The sequence below is a fragment of the Xenopus laevis genome, chromosome 9_10L (assembly GCF_017654675.1).
Source record: "Xenopus laevis strain J_2021 chromosome 9_10L, Xenopus_laevis_v10.1, whole genome shotgun sequence".
Lineage (NCBI taxonomy): Eukaryota > Metazoa > Chordata > Amphibia > Anura > Pipidae > Xenopus > Xenopus laevis.
Window position 1 is genome coordinate 91,241,217 of NC_054387.1, and position 20,052 is coordinate 91,261,268.

A 20,052-nucleotide genomic window follows, 5' to 3' on the forward strand; every position below is an offset into this window, starting at 1 on the left:
AGGAAGTGATGTCACACCATGTTAATACTGCAGCTCCTATCCCAAACAAACAGAGCTTCTAGAGCTTTTTACACAGGTATAGTAAAACATTCTACAGAATAAATATGGCATTCTAGCTTGCACTATTGCAGCTAATCTATTGGCAATAAAATGCTTCCGTAGCTTTCCTTCTCCTTTAAAATTAAGGGGCTTAATTATCAAAGGTCGAGTTTGTGAGGTTTTTTTCTAACTTTTTCTACTTCGAATACTCACAACTCGAATATTTGCTTATTTATGAAAAAACCTGGATGTAAAAAAACTTGATTGAATGCAGTCAGGGAAAACTCAAATATTCTAACTGATCGAGTTATTGGTGAAAAAAACCTCAAATTTTCAACCAAATAGAGATAACCATTGTAAAAAAAAAAAAAAAAAATCATGAAAGCTAAAAGCATCTTCAAATGGTTCAAGGGACCTCTGCCATTGGCTTCTACATGCACTTGACATGTTTTGGCTGTTTTTTCTAATCCAGAAAAATGCTGCCCGTGTGACTCCATTTATTATATCTCATCTAGTTAATTGTTGTATCAAATGGCATCTGTTGTATCTATTTTCACAGTTTGACTGTAATGGTGCAAATGGTTTACCTCATTTCACCAGTCAGGTTAACTCCCCAGCTCCTCCAGTAGCTCCTCCAGGCTCCAGCGAGTGCGGAGGTGTGTCAGTAACAAATGATTACATACACTGTTGCTCTTTTTGTAACAGATACAAGTTTGTGATGTCTAGGATTACTTTTTTGAAGTCCCCAGATGAATTGTTTGTTTGAGACACCCAGAGATAGACACAAAGAGATCCACGTAGATAGTGAGGCATGAATATAGACATTGAGGCATGTAGAAAGAGCTGTTACTGTTGTAGAGAGGCATACATACAAGTAACATACAGAAAGGGAAAGGAAGACACATGAACACAGTTTTACATGTACAAAGATAGAGAAGTAGGCATAAAAGGGAGTGATTGAGACAGACAGAGAAAAGGAGACACATTCCTACAGACAAGCAGTGATGGCACAAAGTGAGAGAGAGGTGCACAGACACACACGTATATACAGGGACAGTACAGAGGAAAATAGCGAGATACATATATAAAGGTTGAAATCTACACCTACAGAACATAGAGAGACAACACCATGGAAATAGTGTGAATGATAGACTTTAAAATAATCTAGGCAGGCATTTTGCACATTTTCCATGGAATAAGTGAGAATAATATTGGGCACTGTATCGTATATGTATGTCTTATGTAATGTATGTTGAGGTGAAAAGAGAATTGGGTCATTTTTAAATCTTTGTATAGGTAATAAAAAAGAGTAGAACAAAAACCAAAAACTCATCCCATGCACAACTTCATTTTGGCATGCTTTCCCTCTGATCTTATTTCTGTTAATGTATCCTTCCACCCCTGACCAATTCATCTTACACAGAGGTTGACTTACCCTTGCATTAAAGCATAATAAATTGTCAAGCCTGTTCTGGTTAAGTTGACAGATTAAGCAAAGGAAAAGCATTGCTGAGTAAGCAACAGACAGACAAATACATGATAAAGAATATTGGCTGAGCCAGTGTTATAGGAAACTATGTTTTTCAAGGTTTGGCCATAATGTGGTCGTGTACGCGCCTCTAAGAAATTTATCTGGGTGTCATTCTATCAACATAAATTTTGAAAATCACCAAGGCCAATCTGGCTCAGAGTAGAACAGTTTCACTGGCGTCCCTGATCATTGTGACCATTCTTCCATGTTTTACTGTTGGAGATTTAAAGCTACTGTTATGTTTTCAAAATCCTTTCAGAAATGTCACAAATCAAGTGACTGTTTAATGTCTCAGATTAACTGTTGATAATTTAAGAGGGGCAAAATTTGTACAACGCTCTTCCTGTTTAGACCTACGACTAAATGAAATTACCCCCATGAGCTGTTTCATTGTCCAATAGGCCATTAACTATAATAATATATTGCTTGAAATTAATACAAACTGTCAGGGCTACTAATCTCCCCAAACTGCCTCCAGCCGGCTAGTATCTAAGTCGCCAGCAGGATGGCACTCGGAACTTCATTTTCCGAAGTCGCACAAAGTTTCCTCGTGAGGCAACTTTGGGCGATTTCGGAAAGCGAAGTGCACCAATTGCCATCCCGGCAGCAATTTACATTCTATCTGGCGGAAAGCAGTTTGGGGTGATTATTCACCCCAAAGAAGAAGAGATTTGTTGCTGGACTAATCTCCTTGAATCTGAGCTTGTGTCTCTACTCTAAAATGCCACAGAGCGGCCACCACAAATATCTGTATATTTGTATGTTTAATCTTTGCTTCACTTTGACATTTTCCATATATAAATATCCCGTGTCATACAAAAGTAGTGCCAGACATACACCGCGATAATGACCTTGTTTATAAAGAAAAACACATTTAAAACTAAAAACCTACAAAAGCATCCATATTGATGACAGTTGTGTTGCTTGGATGGACCATTAAATCCATACACTTTAACTTTAGATGTGTTGGGCCAAAATAAACCCCTTCTGAAATTTGAATTGCAATGCACTGTTTCTAATTTGCTTTTGTTGCTTCTTAATAGAGCAGACTTACATGACATCTTCCATTTGAAAACAAAGTGGTTGCTTCTACCAATATTTTTTTTAGTGTCTGATGTTACGAAAAAATACTGGAGGTGTTTACACAGCTTAATCTATGCAAAGGCCTCTCCCCTATGGTCCACACATTTGGCCTTTGGCCCAAAGAGGCAGATTGTGTGTGATTCTGTAACAGAAGTGTAAGAACAAATGCATTCATCCTTATTTTTTTACCATTGGGATTGGGAATACAGCTCTGTCACTTCAGGGACAGCAGACTGAATTTCCTGTTCTGATAAGTCAGATACAATCTGTTTGGGGTTAAACTCCCTCCTGTTGTGCCCACTACCAGAGTGTTGGTTTGATACTAGGCTAGATCTGGCCAAATGGTCTACCTTATGTCTTGTGTATACCCTTGTTTTACTCATAGTCCCATCTTTTCTGTTTCCTAATCTGTAACTGTGCTTCTAAGGAGAAGTCTATACTGAACATTTGGCTGAGGAAAATATTTGAGAGTTAATTTGATAGAATGTTGCATTGTTTGCAGTTTCTTTCATTTAGTAAGATTGTGCTAATTTAAGAACAGCATGTATGATTTCTGATGATTTGAGTCCGACTAAATCCCAGCTAGCAACACTCTTCTGTATCTCTCCACCAGGGGGCACCCTACTACCAGGGAGCGAGCCCACAGTGGACACGGTGTCAGTGCAGCCCATTCCAGTCTACTGGTATTACGTTATGGCAGCAGGAGGCGCTGTTCTGGTGCTGGTCTCCGTCGCACTGGCCTTGGTGCTCCACTACCACCGATTCCGCTATGCGGCCAAGAAGAGTGACCCTGCCATCACCTACAAAACTTCACACTACACCAACGGGGCCCCCTTGGCAGTGGAGCCTACTTTAACTATTAAATTAGAACAAGACGAACGCGACCACAGCTCGCGGTGCTGAGGGCAATCCCGACGCAGGATCTAGACTTAACAGACTCCAGAAAGTTGGCTCAATTTGCACTTTTATCCTCTCATCCCTTACATCCCTGTGACACTTCGTTCTTCATACTTATGAACTCATAGACACCTGGTTCCCATGACTGTCTCTAAAATCTAAATGCTGCATCTTGGAAAATGTTTGAAAAGAAGGCTATGCCTCCTACAGCCTAAACGCTTTTTCACATTTTTTTAAAAAGACTAAAATTTTGAAGGATCTCTTGGTTTAATTTTGTGCTCCTTCTGCCAGATGGAAAAAAATGCCTGAAAACATGAAGGAAGGTCTTGAAGAGTATCTCCCTCTCCCCACTTACCCGTTTCTTTCTCTGTATATTCCTTATTGAGTATATTGCCAGGGGGAGGGATTTGTAGGCAAGTAAAGAAACAAACACAGACTCCGTTTATATGGTAAAATTAAGCCACTATACAGGCCTATTCCGTGAGGCATAATGTGCCTTACAGCTCAGCTCCACTTTCTCTATATTTTTAAACAGAAGATAGAACAATAGGACCTGGTACACTGAATTGTGAAACCAACTTTTTTTTTGTTAAGGTCCATAGGCCAATGTTTTTAATCTCCTAGCACCAGCCCCTACGCTGCACTAAACAGCTCAGGTTTTAATGGATATCCTCACAGGAACTCTGTATCGATCTGCTTAATTATATTCCAGTGTTTCTTTGAGGATTCCTTGAAAAGTGTTTTTGGGGGGCAAATGGCTGGTGTTGAGAAGTACTCCAGTATGTCTATATTTGAACTGCTTTGTATCACACAGAACTAAAATTAATCTCCTATTGGTCCACACATATACATTATGAGAAAAACACATAGCAGAATTGTTTATAACATATCAAAGAAAGGGTTGGAAACCTCCATGCTTTTTTTCACAAGGCTTTTATAACATATATGCAATTTAACACAGATGGAGAGAGTTTTTTACCCTTTCACTGCCATACTGAACGTAGCATTTCATAGACTGCCCATCCACCAGTAATAAGGTACCCATATCATGGAAGTTGGGTAGTTTATATTCTTACTGCCTCAAACAACTGTCTCTTAGGTGGGGCCCATATGCGTAAATTATGGTTTGGTAATTCTTACTGACCTTTACCATTACTGATCCGGCTCATGCCCCCAATGATATTAGATCAGTCCCTAAATTGCTAGGCCATGCTTTCAATTTGTCATATAATGAGAGGATTAGCACACAATGAAATTAAAATGTCTTTTGAAGTAGAGAAGGAAGATTATGGCACAAAGAAACAGTGGGCAGGCAGAGTTAGAAGCACTTTTGCTGAACAACAGGACAAAAGCAAGGAAAAAAATAAAGGGATTAGTGTGCCTACAACAGTGAGGACAACTTAAGACCAAAGTTGTCATTCCGTGACTATAGCTCCAACAGGGAATCTTAAATCCTCATCTTGTTGCAAGGTACAAATACTTAACTAGCACTTGAGCACAGGTTGAGCTAAAACTTTCTTATTTAACTATACAGACTTATTGCTTATATTGTGGTAGTGTAATTTAAAGAACACCTTACAGACAAAAAAGCTATTCCCAAGGGAACTATTTCTAATTCAATATCTTATCACATCTACTGTTGTATAGGGAGGACTTGAGCCATCCACACCTATCCAGAAAAGAGCAGTTATACATACAAAGGTTTTTAATAAAGGGTCAACATGGCCATTTTTGACCAATTTCTCCATGAGCTAAAAATCAGCATTTTTGGTTTGGCCATCCACACAAACAGTTCTAGCTCTCTCACTTATATTTTCAGAAATTGTATCCCTATTAAATAATAAGCCTTTACAATCCATAGAATGTCTGGGAAAAGTGGTGAGAGATCTACAGTATAAGATCTATAAGTTCTGAAGAGCTTTATCAGCATTAAGACTGTTCCAATGCCCTGCCAGTGTAAGTAAATTAAAAATGTGATATTTAAAAGCAGCTGAGACCATCTTTTATGATAAAGAGCTTCTAAAGCCTCCAAAATATTACCAGGAGATCCTGCAGAGAATACAGTGTCCAACCTAGTAGGCTGGTGCTGACAAACATAATTGTTATAAATGTGGCTTCCCAAAAGATCAGCTGTCCATCATACAAAGAATAAAATGGACACATTTGACTCATTACAGGCTGCACATGTGTAATATAAGTTAATAGATTTCCACATGCAAAACATTGTTTTGAAAGCCTTCAAAAGATATGTCATTATTGATGTTATGATTCACTAAAGAAAATGTGTTTTTTTCATCATATGGAGTTACTCTTATTATCAGGTGCAACAAAGCTTCTTAATGTCAAACGTAATCCAACGTAAGATCCTTTTCAGCAACAGAACTGTAAGGGCAATATGTCTGCATTGGTTCCTCAAGAAATAGTACAGCAGAAAGAAAAGAAGGGTAAACCTCCATATCTGGGCAATAGATTCTTGTCAGTGCCATTCATTTAGTGATTCTTATTATCTATTGTGTCTTTTAAATTGAAACTATTCCTTGGGAACAAATGCAGAAAAAGAAACTTGTATATGTATTGTCACTACAGTTATCTGTAATTTAACTTTATTCTTAACTTCTGCCTACCATCACCATCTGTCCTGCCTAATGATGTCTATAGCCCAACTCCAAACCAGGACATACAATAAGCTACAAGCAATGGCGTAGCGAACACACTACTGTACAATACCATTACCGTTATGTGCTTTTGTAATTGTACAAAAAAACAACTGTCACTCTCACAATTTACAGTTTCAGTGTTTGTGGAGCTTGAGAACAATCGATTTTACATACATTTTTAAGTAGCAAATGGGTGGCCTTATATGCTAAGTGACATAGAAATGTATATTTTTTTGTATCCATGCTGTTATTTTGGTGTTTGAATGTAAATCTCACAGATATAGTATACAGTGCACTGCTGTGTATAAATAATTTATGCGCCTTTTGTATTAGAATTGTTTTGTCCGTTCAACATTTACTTAGAAATCTTTGGTGGCATCAAGCGTGCTTTACGAATGCGCCGAAATATGTTTTGTACATTATCAAGCTCACAGGGAAGCAGTCAAGGAAGATTGTTATACCCCATGCCAGATGGATGGTAGAGATGACTCTTTTTTTCTGGTTCACGTCACATAATATGATGTAGATTTGCACGTCTTTTGCCCAATTACCACCAACATTTCTGTTGAATTTCTGGAAGAAGAATTTATTTTATCACTAGAATACTGATATATCATTGGGGCAGGGAAATACATTTTACAGTACAAGCCTGCAGCAAAATGAAATGCCAAGCCTACCACTATCCTACCCAACATCCTCCTACAACCAGCTCCTCTTAATAGTACATGGAAATCCCTGATGCTTCACATACAGTACATGCTATTGAGGCATATGCCATTTTGAAACCTGCTTATTGGGATATTGTTGCACCTGCAGAAGTGATCATCTTTTTGTTTTGATAATACACTGAATCCCCAAATTACGGTACGGTTTCGGTAATGATATTAATTGATGTGTTGTTATGTAACACACACTGATTCTTCTGCACTGGTTGTGCAGTTGTATGCATGAAAGCTTGTCATGTATATCAGGGAATATACAAAACGGTGCAACCAGAAACATAGGGATACGTATGACCCCTTGTTACTTCAGTTCTGTTAAGGCCGTGAAATATATTTAGGCCCTATTTGAAGCAAATGGTAAAGGTATATCTTTTCAGAATAGCCTGGTTGTTTGAGGATGACGAGAGCTATAGTTTCCTACCATTTGAAGGGTCTTGGTTTCACTTGTGATATATAATTGTGCAAATCATTTGCGTCCTACTGGAAACATATATAACACCTCACCAGCTGTTTCCAGGCTGTCTTATGGCACCATGTGTTATCTGCTTTTGAATCAGCAAAATGGTTAAGGTGAAATGGGTTCATATATTTTTTTGGAACGCACTGAAATCGAGACATTTCCTATGGTTTAATCACATGAGGGGACTTACAGCAAGCTTTTAGAAATCCCATCAGTCTTATAGTTAGTGTGTCAGACAGCATCCCTCTATCTATTGCTCTGTAATTGGTAATTATGCTGCTAGTTTTCCCTCATCTGCTGAATCCAACAGCAGTATCTAAGGCTTGCCATCTGTTACCACATGCTTAGAACAAAAGTTCAGTGATTGTAAATATCATTTACTGTTTGACTTTAAAAGTGAATGTGAGAATAACAATGAAAAGAGAAACAGACAGCATTGTGCAAAAATAAGGAACTTTGTTGAGGTTGGTTTTAAAGCCTTCTATTTTATCTTTAAATGGTGACTGCTTTATTTCATATTCAGTCCTGGGGTTTTCTTTTTAATCTTTTCTTTCCTCCAACACAAGTCCCACATCCCTACTGATTCTCAGTTTCTAATAACCCTTGTTTTTTTTGTGTGAAAGAACAAAATAGATAGCAATGGAAATCATTTGGTTTTGAAACCACTGTGTTATGACTATGCACAATAGGTTATTTGCTAAATTTCAGTGCAACTCTCAAAACAAGCCATAGGGTAGCAGAGAGAAATGATGGCAAGCTCATCACTGAGAATCCTTGATTAAGGGAGTATTAGTGAAATGGGAACATTAAGTTCCCATACTTCTATATTCTGTCTGTTTAATGAACTAATATAATCACTATTGATTAACAGTATATTTACATTGAGAATCTGTCGATTTTAAAAATGGCTGGAATACAAAGTAGACATGGGAATTAATCATGTGCTGCATTGTACAGCCCTTTGATGCTCTAAATGCCTCCTGGGTTGGCTCACATCATGTATAGTTGGTATCTGCAGACTTACCCAGTCTTAATAAGAGCACAGTTTCCAGATTTTTACTGGGTGCTAGTATTTTCTTGGGAAAATGCTTTGGGAGCCACAGCTGAAGACTTTACTGTAACCCCAGTTCATAGAAAAAAAATCTTTTAGGACAGAAAACGATGGTAATTTTTCGATTTCAGGGCAACACTTAAAACAATATATAGGCATGAAGCCAAGGCTCCTTACAGACCAATAATTTGGATCCTTTTAGTGCTTCAACTGTTGTTTAGCTACAGTGGACCTCATCCAAGGCACATCAGTGTTCTACATAGATTTACACCTGCTGTTATGCCACAAGTTGTCTGTACTTCCTAGAGTGCAGTGGAAGGATGTAAAATAGGTGTCAGAGACCCAAATAGGACAATAAGAGATAGGGATCTTTATCTATTATAGACATACGCACACAGAGCTTATCATTCATTATACTAAACAAATGCACAGTAGTGGACCACTTTGCCCATACATAATAACCAATGCATTCATTTACTTGTATAGCCTCTTTGGAAATCAGATATAGACTGTTAGGCATAAATAGATAATGAGTGCAATATTGGGCATCCCATCTGTACATACAGTAATGCTACCACCACAAGTAGTGAAACAAAAACATTTAGAAAAAGCCTTCTTTCATATTCTTGTGTGTTGTGTATATCTGTCATTATTAAGACTACTATCTCATTAGAAGTCATTTTTAAATTAAAATATGGCCAGTAGGCCCCCAAAATATAGCATTTTCACTTACCCTTTAGTTAATAAACATAGCCACCATTTTACTGCCAACATAAGGGGCTGCAGCTTCAAACACTGGTTGTGCATTATGACTTTTGTATTTGGAAGTCCCACCAAAATTAACTGCTGGATATAGACATTTGATTATTCTTCCCCGGGTTCCCTCCCCTGAATCTCCGCATCTCTTGCTTTGCTCTCTGCCTGTGAATGAACGAAAAAAAAAAAAATGTTATGGAAATTTGAATCTTATTTGAAAATGTGCTGTGTGGAATGTAATTAAAGGATATTTTTGTACAAACATCTGTTTCTCTTTATTTATCACTGGAAATGGTGCATGCACTTAAACAGTTTAGACTTTCAGGCACTTCAAAAATCCACAGCTTTTTTTCATTCATTCTTTCTTGTCCATTGGTTAAAATAGTGTCAGCATTTTGCCTGTATCTTGAAGTTTCTAGCAATCAGCCACCAGGGACAATTGTGATGGGTGTTCCGGGATTTTAGTCAAGTTGCTAAGTGCTAAATTGCCCGAATGCGATTATAATGATGATTGTCCTCCCTCTGGTGTATTATGAAAAATGGAGTATTGTTTCCTATCTCCCCATGGACCCTTGGAAGAAATGAATCTGTACCACATTGTGCGTCACATGCTTAAACAAATTATCATGTCAATTTGATTTTTCTTTATAAAAAAAGCCTGTTTTCCTGGGAGCCTTTGGTCCCTCAACCTAAGTGTCTTAGTATCTATCTTAAGATATACAGCACAGTTCTGTAATATTTGGCTCAAGCAGTGTGACAGTGTACAAGTTAAAGGTACATTTAAGTTGTACAGGTAAAGGATCCCTTATCTGGAACCCGATATACAGAAAGCTCCGAATTACACTCCCATAGACTCCATTTTATCCAAATAATCCAAATTTCTAAAAATGATTTCCTTTTTCTCTGTAATAATAAAACAATAGCTTGTACTTGATCCAAACTAAGATATAATTTATCCTTATTGGAAGCAAAACCAGACTATTGGGTTTATTTAATGTTTAAATGAATTTCTAGACTTGGCATGAAAAAGAAAGAATGAAAAGATCCGTTATCCAGAAAACCCCAGGTCCCGAGCATTCTGGATCACAGGTCCCATACCTGTATTACATTGGTTTAGAAATACTATGATAGATATTAGCAGCAACTAAAGGATAATAAATAAACCACCCCTACTCGCATAACGTACAGTATGATATATTTCATCATCAGTGGGTTAGTAAGGCCATATAAAAAGAACAAATCCCCCTGTGGCATCATCATAAGAGGGCATATTCATTCTCACAGGTAGATAAATCACAGACAGATCTCACAGTTAATAAGTAGCATTTCCAAAAATATGCAATTACAGAGGGCTGTGACATACTTGGTGTTTGGAGTGGGGGTAATATATCCAGTGAAACCTTTAAACTGAAATATTGTGTGTCTTATGCCAACCCAACAATTTTAACCTACTGAGAACGATTGTAGTTGGTCAGTCTAGTGACAATCAAAGAGCAGAGGTACGGTGAGGAGGCTTATGTTTGTGGGACCTTGATCACATCATACACTGACCATTTGTATGAAAGCGGAACTGAGCCCCCAAGTGACAAGTGCGTTTAAACACCAGCAGTTTTCAGTTAGTCCATAATGATTTATATTGTTTAGAGTAGTAGAATCTGCCAGCTTGCAGGGTCCAAACACCTTTCCTTCAGTCATCGTTTTTATTACTGTCATTTCACAGTATTACATCCTCCCCTCTCTCCTTTTGTTTTATTCTTTACCATTATGTCTTTGTACAATTCTTGTTCTTTTTTATTCCCTTTTTATTATTTTCTCCATTAAACATTATTTCCTTCATTCTCTTCCCCCATTCTGCCATTTGTTTTCTTATAGAGGCTGTGTTAAAGGACTATAAGAATATATAAGGACTATTTATTCCAGGGTCCATTGAACGTTTTCCTGATCTCTTTTAGGCCAATCAAACTTGGAAAACTGTTTTCAGATTTGTTTTCTGTTAAATCTCAAACCTCTAACAGCCTACCTATTTGTGTTCTTCTGCCTAATTGTGTGTCAGCAGGGGGGGGGGTGATTTATCATACATTGTACTGTGGGGTCCACACTTTCCTTACTGTCAGGAAAATTGAACTGACACTCAGGAATGTGTTAGCAAATTATCAGATTTATCAAAGCTTAACGGACAAGGGCATTCATTTCCAATCTGTATTTTTCCCCAATGCAAATGCATGTGGGGAATTAAGAATCAGACAGTTAATTGGAATGATGTTGTTCTAACAAGGAAAATGGATTGCTAATCTGAAATGATCTGTAACTTTTGAATTTTGTTGCCAGTTAGTATATTTTACTGATCATTGAGCACTCCAGGTATCATATTTTAGTAATCCCTTTCTATACATTTAAAATACACGGCTGTCGCATGCCTAGTTTTATTCGAACATTGTGTTTTTACACTGGATGGAACTCTACAGCTGCCTAAATGGAATTTAAAGCTGACTTTATTTGTTGGATCTGCACTAAGCACAAGGAATGTTGGCTATGCTATTTAAACTTTAATCGGGTGGCCTTCAGCCTTGCCTTGATCTCTTCTGGGTGGTCCAAAGGAATTTACTTCAGTGAGAGTTTGTACTGCATGTCAGCGAAATGAGATGTTTAAATGTAATTCGGAGATTACACCTGCCTTTCTCTGGCTGTCAAAAAGGTGTTCCCATGGAGGTACAGATGCCTGAAAGTTTTTGAAGTGCTTATTTTAAGACATACTTACATGTGTCTCAGCTGTAGAGTAATCTCCCCCTTTCTAAATAAATCTGTAATGATATCAATGTATTTATTTTACAGAATTAATGATTCGAGCTCTGATTATATACATAATTGAAGAGCGGCTTTATGTTACAGTGTTGAAATGTATGATGTATATTCTTTATTTTTTGATTTATAATTATTGTGTTGTCATGCTATAAAATACTTTTTTTAATGCAATTCTGTTTGATTAAAATACATTTTTTCTCTTTTTAAATTAGCAGATATTCCAGTGCTTAAAACAGACCTGGGACACAACTTTGGCAGAGGAAAAATTGGTAAGTTGAAAATAATATCTTTCCCTTAACAATATTATGGTAACACAATCATTAATAGTAACGCTAATTGTTCTTGTTTGTTTTGTTGTAGGTGACTATGATGAACTCTACACAGCTCTCCCTACCAGCAATGTGGTAACGCCAAGATCTGACAAAGACGAAAGTTGGCTTTACACACTAGATCCAATACTGGTCACCATCATTGCAATGAGTTCTCTTGGCGTTCTCTTTGGGGCTATTTGTGCTGGCCTTCTACTTTATTGTACTTGCTCCTATACAGGCCTCTCATCTCGTAGTTCCACCACCCTTGAAAACTATAATTTTGAACTATACGATGGCATCAAACACAAGGTGAAAATGAACCCCCAGAAATGTTGCTCAGAGGCGTGACAGAATGTACCATTTAAACACTGTACAATAATTTGGCTTGAGGAGGACAGCTTTCGGAAGCCATCTACTGAAACTGAACATGAAGGATAAAAGTAACTAACATAGTTACTCTTCTATGTGATGCTACAGATATTTTCAAAAAGACCCAATGATAAGCATGTGTTCTCAAATGGAGAAAAACCTGAACCAGTTGCCTGAAAGGTTGTGGTATTGCCAATGCCAACCCTTCTGCTAAATCCACATTAAACTTTTTCGCTTTTTTTTTTTTTAGTTTTCATCTATTCAGATGAGCAACATGCACACAGGAAAATGTTGCCCTGAGATATGGAGCCTCTCATTTTAGAGATGTGCTGATTTGTTGTCTGTTGATTTTGGGAACAAGAGTAATGTTGCAGTGGAATAGACACTTATAAGACTTTTGAATGAAAAGGTGCACAGTGGTGTCATCACACAAGCAGAAAAGCCTTAAAGTTTTGTGAATAAGAGCCATTTTCTACAACCAGGTCTCTTATGGGAAAGTAATAATCTGCTTACTTAAGAGATCACAATATTTTCTCCCTACAAAAAAAATGCCTAGAACAAAAGACTCATTTCTAAAGGGTTTTATATTCAGAGCTGGCTTTGATTGTACCTTTATGTATTGTATGTTCAAGGAAGGTGGGAGTTTGATTACATTTCATGTTTTGCTTTGTTTTTTTTTTTTTTTTGGTAAAGCTATTGAAAACCCCATTTTACCGTTCACTGCAGTTGTAAACATTGTGGCATATTGAATTTAAGGTGCTAAAAATATTTTTTTTAGTATTTTAGGTGAATGCTAAGGGTTTCAACAACTAGAGGTTAGACCAGGGTTAGCCAACTCAGCTATCTGTTAGCCACTATCTTGTGCTGATATACTTAGGTTTCTGGTGGTTTAATTAGAAACTTTCATTTTCGATGAAAGATTTTGAATTCTTAGAATTGTTTCAAAATAATCTATTTTATACAAAATATTTCCCTTGTTCGGCGTTTTATATAAGTAACTGCCATAATTAGAAGATTTCCACTTAATTACTCTGTAATACCCTTCTATTACTTTTGCCCATCACCTGCTAAAAATTTGTGAATAAAACATAGGGAGACCCTACCTTGAAAATAGGCTCAAGGTCATGCCACATACTGAGTGACAGGTGAACATATAATTTATCATTTGGCTATGAAATATAGTACTTGACGATGGAAAGAACTATATTGGCCTTAGAATAAGGATATTTAAATGCAGTTCTGTTACACATGAAAATGTATGTTTATTGGGAGGAACAATAGTAGCTTTTTATGGAATGCGATCTTTAATATTAAGGGCACATAGTAAGTTCTCTAGCCCGTTGTCATGTATTTCAAGCATGTGGGGCAGAGTTTGCTTGAAATTCATATTTAGGCATGTAGAAGTTCATTTCCACCGAAAAAAAATACCATTGGAATGTTCTGTGATTATTAGACCTGCCAAATCATGAAATACTCATTTCATGTTTCTCACATTTCAGCTTTGCAAACTCGTATCTCCTAAAACTAAAGGCTAATTTTTTTGTGATGTTCGGTCACTCAAGAAATACATGTGTAAGCACTTAGCATTTTTTCCTAAATTCTCTGTATTTACCCTATTTATTCTGCTGCCAGCAAATGTTGTTTTATATAACATCAATTGAACATTGCTGAAACTTCTCTTTATAGATTTTTAGGTTCAACGCTTCTTATGCCAGAGAGATTTCTTGGTATGAGAGTGAAGTAAGAGTCTTGGTAATGATCATATGCCTTGAACTGAATATGGTTGTTTTAGCAAAATGGGAGATACTTGTTTATTATGCCTCCAAGGAATTCTTTTTTTTTTTTTAACGGAAAACAGGTGTGGTTTATAGTGTGGTTTATAGTGTGGCAGCAACTTTTTACAAAACCATCCTTCTTCATGCATACTACTGTTTCCTGCTTAAGTGCCTTCAAAAAGCAATGTTTTACACAGCATGAAAATACAGAAGAAGACACACAACAAATGTTAACTATATTTTACAGTTTTTTGAGAATTTAAACAAAAATTTCCTTTTAAGTTCTCCCTTCCTCCCACATTCCTATTTGATCTATATGGTCAGGTGGCCTTATTTGGAAGTCTCTGGGTAGTTGTGTGTATCTCGTTTGCCAAACAATATTTAGACTCAGTTTAGTGACAGTCTTTTTACGGATGGTCATGCATACAGGCCTTTATGTTGTAAAGCATGTGTCTGTCTATTTACGTCTTACAGTATATGTTAGAATACAGGCAGCTATTTTGCTGAGAGTAAAACTTGATGTATCAAATTTGCTATTATAGAACGGCAACCATACCATAGAACAAAATACTTTGTGGAAAACTTTATTGTCTTTCCATGGAGTAAGATAGCATTTAGGTACCTTTGTAACACTGTGTTTAGCACAAAGGGCAAATCATCTGATGGAAACACTTTCAAATGATCTTCAATATCTTTCTGAGTGCCTCCTTGACAACATAATGGATTCTTTTACACATTAACAAGGACAGAGAGTAGCTAAAATATTAGATATTGGTGTATTAGGAAAGTGGAAAATGATGGACTTTTGTGATATGTGTCAAGAGTATTTGCAGCTTTTTGGTAGTAGCCCCTTGACTGTTTCTTCATTTTGCTGTTTACATTAATTCCCATTCACAATATTACCTCTCCATATCTCGTTTAATAAGTAAATACAGTCGTTTTTAACATGCAGAGAAACACAAGCAGTTAATGCAAATCTATTACACGGGAGCCAAATGTGTTCATTCGGTCATATTACAATGCATAGATCTGAAAACAGTTACTAGTAACCCTATATGATCTGTCACACTGTATGCCAATGCAAGCTTCTATATTAATATCAGAGAAACAAAATGTTTGGGTTATATTGGGAAAGGACAGTGTATCCTTTACTAAATCTGAAGACTTCTTCAAGCTACATTGGTAGCATATTAATTTAAAATATCCATTGAGAAAGCAGAAATAGAAGCAGGCCTTTTCTTGGCTTGTTCCTTGGCAAGTGTTCTGCTAAGTGGAGAACTTGTTTTATATATTTTGTTAAAGTGATCATTTCAGTGCACGGGTTGCTTATAAATATTTCTTTAAGAAGTAATATGGGTGAGACCTTGTTCAACCTGTGCAACTTATTTCTGGATATTTGACAAATAAAGTAGTCTTAAGGTGGCCATAGACGCAAAGATCCTATCGTACGAATCGAGGATTCGTACGATTTTCATATTGTGTGTGGAGTGTGCCGTCATTTTATGTCCGTCGGAGATCAGTCGTTTGGTCGATCGGACAGGTTTAGATGTTGAAATATTTGATTTGATTTTCACATTAAACAAATAAAATCAATAGACAGCAAATATTATGCAGAAGAAGAGAAAAAAAATAAATAAAAAACGGTACAATCGACTAAATAGTATGTTCTTGTCAAAAAGTATACCATATTAGAAAATTAACAAGAACTAACAAAAATTAACTAACTAACTAAGTCAGTGGATGCAAATATAATAAAGGAAAGAAAGAAAAAGCCCATTAAAAATCTGGAATGTCAGATAGATCTTTTACAGTTGAAGAAACCGCATAATATGATCACCAGGACAGGTTTGATTTTGACCCGACCGATCCCGCCAGAGCCCATTGCCATACGGCCGAACGTTCAAATTACCCCCGATATAGTCATGCTCGTTAATGGCATATAGGGGAAAGATCCGCTCGTTTGGCGATGTCCCCAAACAAGCGGATCTTTGCGTCTAGGGCCACCTTTAGTCTAAAAAAGAGCATATATATACTGTATATATATTGACCAACAGTACCAACATAGTAACTGTAGAATATTTAGGGTTGATTTGGCTGACAATAGTCAGTAATCTGAAGGATTCAAATTTAAAACAGGAATATTCTGGCAAAAATGTAATATCTATACTATGTCCTCAAAAAATTGACTGATTGTCACTTGGCCTATACGATTGCAGATTTGCAAGTCTAAACATTTGATTCCTCTATGGATTGCATTGATCTGTATTATATCATATTCTAAAGGTCAAAACTAAATGATTAGTGCCTGGAATAATTGCTCTTGCTTCTGCAAGTATTATAAAAATGAAGGTAATATGCTCACCTCTCTGGCTTGTTGAGCTTTGCAGATCATCACATTTTCCAGAAGAGTGAAAACACTGGAAGGCCTGCTTCCTCTAACATTTTAACATAACCATGAGTTCTGATGACAGATAGCTTGGCTGTGTTGTCTCTCTGAGGAGCTATTACCTGAAAGGCCACATTATTAGTCTTTGGCAAATGGCAGGGCAGCCCAAATAACCATAATAAATGGGGAAAAAAAAGTTTGGTTTTCTTGAATAATGTTAAAGCAGTACAAGTATGGGACCTGTTATCCAGAATGCTCAGGACCTGGGGTGTTCTCGTTAATGGATCTTTCCGTAATTTGGATCTTCATACCATAAGTCTACTAGAAAATCATTTAAACATTAAATAAACCCAATAGGCTGGTTTTGCTTCCAATAAGGATCAATTATATCTTAGTTTGGATCAAGTACAAGCTACTGGTTTATTATTACAGAGGAAAAGGAAATCATTTTAAAAAATTTGGATTATTTAGATACAATTGAGTCTATGGGGCAAATTAACTAAAGGGCGAAGTGACTAATGCTGGTAAAAATTCACCAGCGTGACGTCGTTTTGGAACTTCGCCAATTTACTAATGGTCGACGGCATAACTTTGCTAGCAAAGGACATAGACTCTAGCGGTACTTCGCTCCCTAACGGCAGGCGAATTTGCGCTCTGGCAAATGGACATAACTACGCAAATTCACTAAGATGCGGATTTTAATGAACGTTACCTCTTGCACCAGACTTGCCTTTGCCACCTCAGACCAGGCAAAGTGCAATAGAATAGATAGGAGTACCTAAAAACGCTAGCATCTTTTCCTTTTTTCAGGGTGATAGGCTTCAAAAGAGCGTACATTTTTTTGGGGTAACCGGCTTCCCCCCTACATTTCCTAACATATGGCACATAAACTATACACTGGTCTCATGTGTAGGGCAATATAACAACTTTATTGGGCATGTGTAGTGTAATGTATTTGCTGCAACATATACATTCTTTCAACTTAAACTTCCCTCCGTATGCAAATTAGGCAATGTTAGCGCAACTTCGCTTCGCTTGGCGCAGTAACGCTAGCACAACTTCGCCAGCTTTCAGCACCCTGGATGCAACTTTGGATTTTATTAAACTAGCATTGTCCTGGCGAATCTAGGCCTGGCGAAGTGTTGCGCTGTGCGCGAAGCCGACGCTGGTGAATTTTCGGAGGGTAGTGAATTTGCCCCTATGGAAGACAGCCTTTCAGTAGTTCTGGATAACTGGTTTCCAAATAACAGATCCCATACCTGTTATCAATTACTCATCAAATGTCACATTTTAACAAAGATTTGGATTTTTTATAAGGTGACCAGTAATTTTCTGATTCAACAGTATATCCAGGAATTGAACACGTAAACATTAATACAGACAAAAAAAACAGTGTCAATACATTTTGTGTTGTTACATATTCTGCACACATTTTGCAACTATGTGCTCTGCTGTAAACCTGAAATTCACAATGAGTTTATTGCTATTTGCTGCATTTAAATCCTTTCTCTCGCAAAGAGTCCAGCAGTGCATTGCCTTGCAGGCTTCTCTGGGGAGTTTAAAAAAAACATCCTTCCATTTACTGGCTGAGCCAGAATAAATGGATTTAAAAGCTTTACTGTGATTCTTTATGTAAAAGAAAATACAATGTAAACTGTTATGTAATTTGTATAAACTTTTTTTAAAATGACTATTTAATAAATAATATGCCAGAATTGTTGGTGTCTCTGTGGTTTGTTTAACATTACATACAAAACAAAGAGTGTCTCCTACTGACGTTGAACTGCACATAACAAAAACAATATTTCATATCAAATAAACAATTAGTAGTTGTAATTTTACTTAACAAAATGAGCAGTACCACCTGCAAGAAAGTGAGAATAAAGTGGGCACAGCAAAGCATAAGGAACCATGTCTTTGTTCCGCTAGAGGATTTTTTCTTGACTGTTAGTAAAAAAAGACATTAATGGGGGTCATTTATCAAACTGGGAAAATTTGCGCATGGGCAGTAACCCATGGCAACTAATCAAATTGCTGCATTCATTTTTCTGCTTGCAGCTGGCTTTAAAAAGCTGTTCACTGATTGGTTGCTATGGGTAACTGCCCATGGGCAAATTTGCCCAGTTTTGATAAATGAGCTGCCCATAAACTTATGGATCATCAAACGTTACACTTTTCTCATATGCAGATTTGAACAAACAGGACAAACCTTTATCTGCAAGGTTGTATTGCCGCTGTATCTGATTAGAAGGGGTCATAAGGCCCCATACTCTTGGACTGATTATAAATCAGGGAAGACTGCAAATATATTTTTGTTTTTTAAATTATTGTATGCTATATATCTTTATTGAGTGGTGGCCAATGTTTCAACCTTCAGTGATTCGACATTCACTAGATCCACCAGTTGTGTCTTCCTTGTAATGAATCGCTTAAAGGGGTTGTTCACCTTCTAGCACATTTTCAGGACGCTTTTCATATAGTTCCCCAGAAATAAGAAAACTTTTTAAATTACTTTCTATTTTCTATTTGTGACCATTTTTCCAATATTGAAGTGGAAACATTAATACTTCACCTTCTCACTGTAAGTCAACACTGGTGTGGGGGGTGGAATCAACGACCCAGACACAGGAACATTACATTTTAAGCTTCAGTTTTGAAAAAATGGTAAAAAACAAAGCAATTGAAAAAAAGTCTTTATTTCTGGTGAACAATCTGAAAACAACTTTTTTTTGCCCGATCATGTGCTTTCGGAAAGAGCCAGTGCTACACTATGGACTTGCTTTCTGGCAGGCTGTTGTTTCTCCTACTCAATGTAACTGAAGGTGTCGCTGTGGGACCTGGATTTTTACTATTGGGTTATGTTCTTATATCTACCAGGCAGCTGTTATCTTGTGTCAGGGAGCTGTTATCTGGTTCCCTTCCCATTGTTTTGCTGTTAGGCTGTTGGGTTGGTGATATCACTCAAACTTGCAGTACAGCAGTAAAGAGTGACTGAAGTTTATCAGAACACAAGTCAAATGACTGGGGGCTCCTGGGAAAATGACAATATGTCTAGCTCCGTGTCAGATTTCAAAATTAAATATGGAAAAATCAGTTTGCTCTTTTTAAAAACAGATTTCAGGGGAGAAGTCTGCTGGAGCAGCACTATTAACTTACGTGTTTTGAAAAAAACATTTCCCATGACAGTATCCCTTCAAGCACCTTTTCTCCAGT

The 20,052-nt window shown here is 37.0% G+C and overlaps 1 protein-coding gene across 3 annotated transcripts in view; it reads left to right on the forward strand.

The window, feature by feature from the left end:
- nrp2.L (neuropilin 2 L homeolog) overlaps window positions 1–16,224 on the forward strand; it is a 96,191-nt gene extending 79,967 nt beyond the window's left edge. The window contains exons 16-17 of one of the 3 annotated variants that reach the window (XM_018236183.2): window positions 12,214–12,267; window positions 12,359–16,224. In XM_018236183.2, the coding sequence (XP_018091672.1) occupies window positions 12,214–12,267; window positions 12,359–12,657 (353 nt within the window). In that variant the 3' untranslated portion in view covers window positions 12,658–16,224. Of the gene's footprint in view, window positions 1–3,266; window positions 9,459–12,210; window positions 12,268–12,358 lie in introns of those variants that run through there. The other 2 variants (XM_018236182.2, XM_018236184.2) reach the window with 2 other exon arrangements.
- Window positions 16,225–20,052: the final 3,828 nt, after the last annotated feature.